This window comes from Ahaetulla prasina, chromosome 3 (genome assembly GCF_028640845.1).
Source record: "Ahaetulla prasina isolate Xishuangbanna chromosome 3, ASM2864084v1, whole genome shotgun sequence".
Classification (NCBI taxonomy): Eukaryota; Metazoa; Chordata; class Lepidosauria; order Squamata; family Colubridae; genus Ahaetulla; species Ahaetulla prasina.
In genome coordinates, this window is record NC_080541.1 from 150,307,250 (window position 1) to 150,319,001 (window position 11,752).

General features: G+C 35.7%; 1 protein-coding gene across 2 annotated transcripts in view; it reads right to left on the bottom strand.

The window, feature by feature from the left end:
• Positions 1-6,288: 6,288 nt before the first annotated feature.
• Positions 6,289-11,752, bottom strand: part of LMO4 (LIM domain only 4) — a 15,907-nt gene continuing 10,443 nt past the window's right edge. For both annotated transcript variants that reach the window (XM_058176882.1, XM_058176883.1), the window contains exons 3-5: positions 11,394-11,490; positions 10,906-11,061; positions 6,289-7,046 (exon numbers count right to left, since the gene is read on the bottom strand). In XM_058176882.1, coding sequence (XP_058032865.1) covers positions 7,038-7,046; positions 10,906-11,061; positions 11,394-11,490 — 262 coding nt within the window. In that variant the 3' untranslated portion in view covers positions 6,289-7,037. The remainder of the gene's footprint in view (positions 7,047-10,905; positions 11,062-11,393; positions 11,491-11,752) is intronic.

An 11,752-nucleotide genomic window follows, 5' to 3' on the forward strand; every position in this document is an offset into this window, starting at 1 on the left:
TACCTGTTCCATAGTTTACATTTAGTTCATTTAGCTTCCTAAGAATTTTAGAACTATGGTTAAGCTACAGAATGGGGTAGAAAGAGAAATATTGCATGTACTAAACCGTCTGGCAGAGCCAAGTATTATCAAAGCTACCCCACAAATAATATTTCTGTTTTGCTTCAGTCTAGGTAGCTTAATTTATGACCACTGTTCTAAATTCAATCGACTATGATTGAAAAGTACAATCTGGCAGAGTATTAGAGCATACTGAGAACACCTAAATGTGATTTCGGACTGAAGCCTTTTAATAAACGTTTAAAAATTGAGAGAACCTTCTTCTCCTCTTGACAACGCTGGCTGAGAACAGCAGTTGCAGTTCAGCAAATAGGAGATGACCACACTGAAGAAAGCTAACCTAACAAATTGTGTGAATTGGAAGAAAAATTTCCAACTCCATCTCCTTGAGAACAGGTTCCCCACAGGGCTGTGTCTTGAGTCTGCTACTGTTCACTTTGATGACCCATGACTGCTCTGTCAAATCTTCCACGAATCATATTGTGGTGTGTGGATGACACTGCAGTGGTAGGTCTTATCTGGGACAACAATGAAGATGCTTATAGGGAAGAAATGAAGGCTCTGGTGGACTAGTGCAACAAAAATAACCTGGTTATGTATATCTAATTTATTAACATATGTATCTAAATGTTAATAAAACAAAGGAGATCATTGTAGATTTTAGAAAGAGCCAGCATAGTCATACTCCACTCAGTATCAAGGATGCAGTTGTAGAGGTGGTCAATAGTATTAAGTATCTGGCGGTACAGATAAGTAACAATCTGAATTGGTCTCTCCACATGTCATCCTTAGTGAAGCATGCAAACCAGCATCTGCATTTCCTGCGGTAGATGAAGGAGGGCACAACTTTCTCCTTCTGTCCTGGCCACTTTTTACAGAGGCACGATTGAGAGCGTTTTAACAAACTGCATCACTGTTTGGTTTGATTGTAGCAGTGCCTCCATTAGAAGGTCCATACAGAGAGTGATAAGGACAACCAAGAAGATAATAGGAAGCTCACTTTCCATTATTCAGGATACTACTTATAAGCACTAGGTACTTAGGGCTCGAAGCATTGTTGGGGCTCCACATACCCACTTTAAATCTGCTTCTGTTGCTCCCCTCTGGGAGGAGGTTTCAAAGTATTTCTAACAGGACTACCAGATTCTGTAACAGCTTTGTTCCCTATGCCATCCATCTGGTAAACTCGCAAGATTCATTTTTCTTGCCATGTAAATGTATACATCTAAACTAGACTGTGTTGTTTCTCTGTGTCATATATGTGGGTATATGCATATATTTTTATATTTTATTTGTCATATTTATGAAGTGTATATTGTAGGTAGTGACCCTTTGAGAACTGTATGCAATAAAATTTCATTTTAATATATACCAATTAGTGTACATTTAAAGTGACAATAAAGTTATTCTAAGTCTAAGCTCTAAGTATTACTTTGAAATGAGAAGAAACATACTTTTACTTGGAAGCTTTGCTTCAGTGGAATTCACTCCAAACTCATTTGCTTATAGTCAAGGTCTATGTCCAATCAATCAAGATATTTATTTATTTACTTATTTAGAAAAATGTATATGGCTGCCCACTTACTCTTAGAGACTCTGGGGAGCTTACAAAAAAGTAAAATATATACAACTTTCTGCTGGAAGTGAAGGGAGAGATTTTTTTTAAAATGTCGTGTGTTTTAAATATGCATAATCTGCTTGGGGCATTAACTTTAGATCATATGTGTACCTGAATTCCATTTAGTTGTGATTAGGGATGTCAGGAGTTCTGTTAAAGAGGCTTTAACATGTTAGGATCTGAGGATATTATTGTCATCCAAGCCCAGAGCCCGCAGTCTGTTTTACCAATGCATACGTATCCCCTGGGGAGTTAAAACAAGCAATGTTCCCCTACCCCCTCTCTCTCCAGCAAGGCACTCACAGTGCCTCCAAATATGGTAATAACTTTATACATCACAGGTTGAACTTGCAAAAAAAAAATCAGTTCCAGCTTGTCTTTCCTCTTCGTTATGCTTGTGATGAGATCACGGTGCTCCACGGAGAGCTCAAATTCTTTAACTTGACAATAGACATAGGTGAACATGTCACAGTTTTACAGTTATGCAGAGCTCAGATGCTGTAAAGATAACAAGGACTGTTCTGTGCTTGCCCATGCTCTGAATGTGTGTTAATCTAAAATGGCTGCTCTGTAATACTTTAATTGCAGTTTCATGGCAACAAATTGCCACTTAACTGTAATAAATTTTCTTACAGCTAAGCCAGACTAACAATGCATGCGTGCACCCGAAAGAAAAGAGGACAATAGAAGTCCAGGGACTTTCTGTTCAATGACATCAAGACACAGAGGAGCAAATAACGATCTAAGCCAAGATAGTCACATACCGAAGCTTTTTGCATAAAGAAATCTTATACACCGTAATCTCATTCCTCATCTTTATTAAACGAGTGCTGTTTGAAATACATTTCTCAGGCACTGGAATCTTGCAAACTTTTGAATCATTATAATAAATCTAATTGCCAGTAAATTATAAAGCTTTCTTTGTTAAGAATTTTAGTCTTTTAAACCCAAACAGTAAATGTTTAACACCGATAGCCAAACTTCCATTGCCTCGTTATTAACATTTTAAAGGCGAAGCAGAGAACTTTTTCCTAGTAAGAGCCATTGGCACACAGGAAAAATTGATCTGGCAATGTAAGGGCACAACAATTGATAGATGGAACCAAAACTACAAAGTTGTTACAATTTGGAAAATTACCTACCTTTCTTGCTCAACTTCCTCTTTTTGCCACTTCTTATGAAGATTTAAGACAAGTTCTGAAATAGCTTGTAACTGCTGTACCTTACTTTTAAAGGCAATGCTTGTTTCTTTTCTTTTTGGTGTGAATGATTGTTTTTATAATGTATAATATAATTTAATTAAAGACTTCTGAAGCATAGAAAAAATAGCCTTTCATTAGATACAGAATTTAGCTTGGAGAATGTTTCCATGCCTGTTGGATATGCAGAAATCACCAGAACACTGGATATGTAAAATTGGCAGTCCTTTTGCAAAATTAGTTCATTAAAGAGTTAACAATAGCTTTACTATTTCTGCATAAAACTAATATGACAATTGCACTTATTTACAAGAATGCTTTCACAGTGATACAATTTACTCTTGAGTTTTTGTGCATGTGTGAGCTCCAACTATTTTTAATGCTAAATAGATCCTGCTAAATTAACTACATGTTTGTAGGGCTATGGATGAATCCATCTATTATACATACATAGCAGATTCAGGAGAGAGGCTGTGACAAATGCACTTTTCCAAGTTAATGCTCTCCAGCTGCGATGGGAGTCCTACTCTTATACATTCACCCATGGCTATACTACACGATAATGATGGGAGCAGCAGTTCAAGCCTCTCTAAGCAACACTAAGTTAGGAAAAAATGATGGACAAAGAGCAAGCATGTTAAAATTACCTTTCCTGGTGCAAATCATAGAGGACCAAATTTCCAAACTATCTTGCCTAATACCAAATCATGCTAGAACCTTCCCTCACCGTGAAGACCTGTTTTTATTGTGTCGTAGGTCTGTAGTTTCTGTCATGCTTTATCCCAATCTAAAGACTTTCCATCATATATATATTCATAGCCCCAAGAATCCTTCTCCAATTTAGCACATCAAAGCAGACTTTATCACTTGCATGTGGATTATGCTAACACAAGAGACATTTGTAATCTTATAAGGTCTGCAATTTAAGACAGCATTTTAAGCTTTCTATTATATAGGTAGCAGTGCTCTTAAGAACCAGGCACATAAAAAGCTTATTTGAAGTCTTTAACGAACTTCAGTCTCTTCCTTGCTTAATGCCACACTATGGTTTATTGAAAGTTATTAGTCATCCTCTAGTATGTCTAGATTATATCACACAATAAGGTTTTTTTTTTAAAAAAACCCCAATCCTAGCATGTTTTAACTCCAATGGCAGAATGATAAATGCTTATATACAGAAAAAAATGAATTTTAAAAGAAGTATCTTCCCCAGCTGGAATACAGATTATGCTGTCCCAAAATAACTTTTCAGCACTTTTCTACTAATTCTAACATTTTAGGGAAATGTATTTGGGATTTGCTTTGGGATGTAAAATATCTTTGCAAGCTATTACTTGGCCTCAGGATTTTGACCAGAACTATTTTCATATATTGAGTTTTGTGTTTGCGTGTGGGTGTATTTGTGCTAGAAAAGACAACACGGTAATTTGCAGCTAGGACAAAGTTGCTTAGTTTGAAAATACAGTCTGTTTGGCAACACAAGGAGTCATAGAATCACTTTCCATCTTCACCTCCCATATTCAAATTTCCTTTAACTGGCTCATTTGGAAATTAGGGAGAATAAAGGGGAGAATACCCCAAATTCAGACATGTAGTACTAAATCATGGTTGAACATTACAACCAAACTAGGCCAACGTTTGAGTAGACTTTGCAGGAAGTGCAATACATTTAACTATTGCTCTGATCAAAATTAAAATATGTACATTAAAATCCTTTACTTCTAATGAATTTGCAGTTAGCTTTTCCTATTTTTAGAGTTTTACTCTGGAGCCTCAAGTGCATGTATCTTCTTAGCCAGAAATAAAATGATGCAATACTTCTCACTCCAGAGAACATTAATATTTACCAGGAATGCATTTGGAATTCAAAATTTATGTCCTTCCTCAGTTTGCATGGATCACAATTATACAAAACCATCTTACAGGCAAATCAACATCAAGCACCACCATAAATTTAGACTATAAATTACTAATGGACTACATTGTTATTTTGGGACAACCCATCTTATCCTTGAATTGTTTTGTGGTGGTGATGAAGAAGATATGCAAAATTTAATGAAAAGCCAGAACTCTGCATGTTACATCTCCTAGTTAACACTCAGAGCTACTAGACATTTATTGTTTAAAAAATACTCTGCCAATCTTATGTAGTGTGGTTATGTTTTAGGTAATAAATTGTTTCTGTATGAAATTAGATATGTGTCTGTGAAATCACCAAAACAAAATTCAGCTTGAAGGACACTTTTTATCCATAATTATAAAGAATATTTCAGATCACATTTGTAAACTTTTCAGCTGTAGCAAGAATCTTTCATTGCTACCTATATAAAAATTAGTATGTTGTTGTTGAAAGGAAATATTTACAGGAGTACAGACAAAATATGCCCAATTCTGCCATCTGCCAAAAACCAATTTGTTCCATTTTAACCACGTACTGAAATGAAATGTTATTTCATTACATTTCCTCACAAAAGACAAATTTCAGGACATTGGATAGCCACTGTTTCCCAACCATGGCAATTTCTAGGTACATGGACTTCAGCTCTCAGAATTCCACACATCTGAAAAACTGATTGGGAAAAGCCAATGAAGGCCAGTTTATTAGCCATTTCATTATAAACCAGCAACTACAATACCTAGTTGAAATATTATTTCCATTTGGGGACTTTGTCTGTACAAGACTTTAATTACAAGCAGCTTTTGTACACTTGCCTTGAATTTCCTGTGGTCTTGGATATATATGGATTACATACAGTATATCTCGGTATGCACCAAGGCGATTGTCAGGTTCATTGAGTATAAAAAAATAGATTTGCATCTTGGAAAAGCAGTGAAAAAAAGTTAGCACTCATGCAGCACCGAAACAGTACTCATAATTGGGGAGAAGGGGGCTATTTCAAAGCAGAAAAATAAGTGAGGTGTCATTCTTTTCTCAGGATGTTTTGCTACAGAATGAGACATTTTAAACAGAGTGTTCACAACCAGGACACTTTTGAGTAACTTGGCATGTTAGAAACCACCCGAATTCCTAGATGTGCTTTTGAATTCACATAAAAATTATTAGAGTTAGCAAGTTAATGATGTTAGGATAGAAGTTTACTACGTTTACTATCATTCATGAAAATTGAATGACTTAAATGAAGGGAGCACAAAATTCTTTAGTTAAATCTACCTGCCATTAAACATTACTGTCATACAAATAAATCCTTGATACATTAGACATCACTTCTGAATTTGGTAGCACTGCTAAAAGTATCTCTTTGTTTAGATTTCAATGCATTCCTTTTTTTGCCATGGAGCTACTGGGAACCAGGAAAACCAGGTTTTAAAAATTAACTTATTATGACAGACTTCATCCCTTGATACAAAATTTGCCCCATTGTACTATAGTCCAAAATCAATTACGGTTCCTTTCATTTTAAGTTTTTTATTATTTAAATACACCATACTAGAGCAAATGTCTCTGAAAATATCACAAATAAAAGATTTTTCTTCTTCATTCAGCGAATTAGGAGTAGATGAAAATTCTACAGTTGCTGCTATGAGCTTGATTTTTTTTTCCTTTTTCTTTCTGTGTCATGGGAAGTAGCAACATTAGGACAAAACACACTTACATGCATACATACATTTGTATTTTACAGAGATACAATAAAAGTATTTGTGATAGATTATCACAAGAGCCCCATCTTTCCATTAGCTCATGTTTGAGTTTTGAACATTTCCTACAACACGTAAATTATACAAAGAGCAAAGAGAATGCTGTTAAGGTAAAACACAGGGTACAAATTCTCACCAGTGCCCTGCTAATTGTTAATGAGGGTAGAAAGCAGACTTGAAAGCTTATCTGGATTAGCTTCATTAGTCGTTTGTCCCCACCCTGCCCACCCAAAGTTGTTCTCTCCTCCGGTGGATTTTTTTTCCCCTCCATTTTTCTCTAAGTCTCCCATTAGCCCAGATTCATGGAGTTCTTAATGTTCGTTTTCAGTCATTTTAATACACCGATAAATGTGAGAAGGGCAATCAAGAGTAAAGAAGGTGCAATGGCATGGAGCTGGCACTGATGCTAGCTACAAAGGTGACTTGTCTACTGGAGACATGGGATCCATCTGTGATGAACAAAGTTTGAGATGAAGGCACGCATTCTGCAGTACTCTGATCTTTTAGCAGACCTGCAAGAAATAAAAAGGGGCATCTTAGCTAAAATGCTTGATTTGAGCTGAACGTGACTGCTTTCGTCTTCTCGCGATTCGCTTATTCTATTAAATTAGATTCCAACTGTGACTCGATTAAAGGTTTTCTGTAATACGCATCCAAGTCCCTAAAGAGTTCAAATGGAGAAACAGACCGCAAAAAAATATTTTCTGCAGTTTGACAGCAAGATATACTTTCACCAAAGGGGGAAAAATGCTTCGAGTGAGAAATCCTACAGTCTCTTTTTATTTCTTTTACAAAAGATGCATTTCCTTTGGACTGGGATTAAATGACATGCCTTTCCTTTGAAGAACCAAGTAAAGTGATCTTCTAAATTAGGAAAAAAATTCTGTCAAAGCATATAAGATACCCTCCCCTAGGCAACAGTAGTTAGCATGCTGCATAGCACAAAACTAAATATAGACATTTTGGAATATTTTCCTTCCATTTAAGATTCCTCATCTGCTAGTTAGTTAATGTTACATAAACTCTGTAATATACGAAGTCAAACATGTGCCTCCACTGTGATGTGTTAATGAATTGTGATAATTAAAAATGCCTAGCTCGACAGAAATCTAACTTCCACAGATAAAGTAGAAACGATCGACAGTTTTCAAATGCAATCTGTTTGCAATTATGAAAATGAAATAATATATTAGATTTTTATGGTTTTTAAATGACATTTTGAATTTCCTAAGAAGTTTTTTTTTACCCTTTCTTGAAGTTACTAAAAGCCTGAGGTCTATTAGTAACTGCAACCCCCCACTTTCAAGCTAATTAAACTGGTGGAAGCTTGGAGGTTTAATTCCCCAGCGTTGATACTCAGTGTGAGAAAGGTAATTTGTCTGTCCAGAACAAAGATTAGGGAGCAGCCAGCAAGCATATTTAATAAATGAGCATCAAGTGTCCTCTACTATGGACACAGACAATACCAATTATGTAAGTACAAGGGAATTGTTGAATGATATGTAAACTAGAAGCTTCTCTGCAAGAGAAAGAATAGCAAAACGTAATCTAACTCATACTTTATTTAAAACTATAGGAACTGGATCAAAGGGAATGCTTTGGTCACCACCAATGAAAGGAAAACTTATACCCTGTAAAAAAAACAGGCTGCGGAGTTGGGAAAAAAGAGATGAAGTCAAGTATAACACACAACCAAATAACTTGCCCTAGAGAAAGTGCCTCAGCTGCAAATGTGACCAAAAATCTACAGTGGGTGGCAAAATAATATTTTAAAAGTTAACTTTTAAAATATATATATATATATATAAAAGTATTTTAATACTTAAAATTTTTTAGTGACTCGTCCTTCACCAATATCCTTTGTATAATACAAAGGATACATATTCTAGAAAGCTCTATTTTAAGCTGCATGTTATTGCGTAAAACTCAGGCAACAAGCTAAGTTTGTAGTTTAAAATAATGGATCAGATCACAGATGTAATTACTGCTCATTCCGTAATATAGATAACTGCAAGACTGGCAAATCTTAAATGCATGGCTTAAAAGTCAGTAACTGATTCAAGAAAATTCTATATGTTCAATAGAGATGAACATTTTTGCTTCATTTCTTAAGACAGAGAATTTTTGTTTGGAAATAGAAACATTGAGGGTATTTGACTCAGTGGGCCAATATGAACTCCTGACCATGGCATAGAAGTTATACTAACTAAGGACAGAATAAGTTGATTGGGCTAAATTCTATTACACTAATTTTAAAAAATTGCTTGGCTGGCTTTAGGCGATTAACTTATTTAAAAAACATATTCTGCTCTACCCTTCGTTAAACAGATCTATGCTAATGATTGTTGGTATATATTAAAGCAATATACTGAAGTTAGGCAGTATTCACAGCACAGTAGAGAAGCAGTTAGATTCAGCTGTTCCGTTTTAGATTACTAGAAGACCCAATGAAGATTCCACTACAGAAGAATGAGGAAGAGAGACAGATACTAATCATATAAACAGAGTAAATCAGTCTAGGCTCCTCAAGCATTAGTTGATTGTGCCTACTGGGTAACTGACTGCAACTGAAGCATCCAATTCTTCCCTCTGTGCAATGTACAGAATATTATTCCCAAAATATGCAGCACAGATGGGGGAACAAACTACTTGCTTCCAAAACCTTACATCCTTGATGCTCCTCACCCAATGCTATGTGACAAAATTGTACTAGTTAAATCATTTATTAGTCTGGACTAGGATTACCCACTAAAGATGACATGTTCCTGCCCTTATGCACTGCCTCCCATTCCCCCAATCTTTTAATGTACTATAGCAACACAGTTAATATCCTTCTTTTATTTAACTGTTCCGGATGGGAGATGGATTCAGCTTTGCAATGCTAGTACTGTATGACAATTTCTGTCTTCTAATCATAACTACTGAAGCACATAAAACATAGGGAAAATGTATAAAGGAATGACCAAGCATGTTCAAATACGCTCACAGTAACCAGAAACAAATATAAAAGACCTTGGTTACTTTTAAAAATGGATTTGTTTACAAGCCAGGAGACCAGTTTGTATCCAGATTATAAACCACTCGGATAGTCAAACATTACGAAGAGAAATAGTAACCTTAAACCAGTTTATTCTGAAACTATTCCTATCAAACTCAAAGATTTGTTTCCAAATAATGCGTATGGGGTCCTTAACGACATCTGGCCTATTTAAGAACAAGACATGCAGGGTAGCTACAAAATAAATGACAACTATTAATTGTAGCAAGGTCCTACCTATTCAGGGAAGAGCTGATAATTTTTCTGAATTATTTACCCTCTAAAGACAGAGAGCATTTATATTCTCTTGGTTGCTGCAAAATTCACAAACTGCCCCAAGAGTTGGGTTTAAATTTTTATCTTCAAAATTCTTACTAACAGATAAATGTTATTTTTTTTTTGTTATCCTTAGAATAGACATTAATGAAGTTCCTATTGTAAATCCATAAAAAATTACCAAGTGAAGTGTGCACTTTGTTTCAATGTAATAACTCAGTACTGTGCGATTGCCTGGGTTAATGATGAAAAAGTCAAATATACTATCAGAGCTGATGGAAAAATCCATCACCAATTTGAAATTAAAATTCATCTGTGGTCAATAAGATTTAATATCCATGCAAGAGGCGCTGTAAAGAGTAAATGAATCAATGTCATCAATACATAATCAGTATGAAATATGATGCGAATAAAATTATGTGCAAGACTTGTGCATTCAGAGTTTTCTGGACCAGCGAATCAACAGTCCCTTAACTGAAGGTTGACAGTAATTATTATAAATTAGGCATTGCAGTTATCAAAATGCACTCACTTGCATAGCTATGGGACTTATTAGGGAGATTAAAATAGATCTAAAATCTGTCCAGTTCCAGAAAAGGTATAATAGAACTGTTGATCATCATTGTTTCTGATTCCACTTACTTGAGAAAAAACATGTTAAATTTCAGCACCAGATATTAAGGAACACATAATCAACATGATCAAAAGGAGCTAAATGGAAGACCATCTTCTCCCCCATCATCTGCCCAGGTCAAACTGGTAAACCAAACACAGGTCAACTAGATTTCAAATGCTACTGCACTGTTTTCATAGATCACTTTAGCTTAATAATCCAAGAAGCACTTAAGAAGTTTACATCTAAGTTTGTAAAATCCTCATACGAATTGGATCCAGATTCACCGTACTACTTAAAACACCTTCATGTTTAGACATGCATCCCATTAGCTACTTTCAGTCATGGGACACTGTTTGAAATAATATATACACAATATTGTTTGAAAAGGCATTACTTGTTATTTAGCTTAAATGAGGCCTATTAGCAATTGTTGAAAAGTTACCTTCTGGTCTGGCAGTAGTGGATTGCTCTGAAGTGAATTCAAATGGCCATTGATGAGAGCTGTGGGTCTATCATGTTCACAGAATAAACTGCCATTGATGTAGTGAAACCTGTCTCCAGGGACCAGGCGGTTTCGGCAGGTTGAACAGGTAAAGCACTAAGTGAACACAAAAGCAAAGGTAAACTTTGGTGTTAGAACTCCAAACAGACTCTGCATTGTGTTGCAGCAAAAGGTGTAGATATAAAGATTAATCCAAATAAAAGAATATATGACACTTATTAGGATTCAGCAGCGTTTTCAAATGTAGTGTTGCTCCACAAATCACTGGGACAACTTGTACATCTTAGAAATCTTTTTCCATTTACGACCAACCAATCCTGGCTGATGAACTCAGAGGAGATGCTGATCTTCTTCTGAAACAAATCTAAGTGCAGAAATGGCACTTTCCATGGAGGGACGGAAAGCATCGGAAAGAAACGTTTTCTTACCTTAAGATGATAGACATTTCCTTGTGCCCTCATAACCAGCTCACTAGCAGGAATTGACTGCCCACAAGCACTGCAAGCGCCACTATTTCCAAATAACCTGAAAACAGAAAGAGGATGCTTGGTATGTTTCTCTGTGAATAAAGAAGTCAAAACTGAAAGAGCAAATTTCAATTTTCAAAAGGATAAAAATCCTTTCCCTTGTTTTTACATACTTTGGGATGCAATAAATTTAAAGGACAGAACACAGCCCAAACTGATGGAGAATTATCCCTTTACTGCTCAAGTCTTGGAGGCGCAGGATCTAATAAAATGTTGAATTGCATCTAGCAACGCAAAGCAATTCTCTACACTTTTTATCA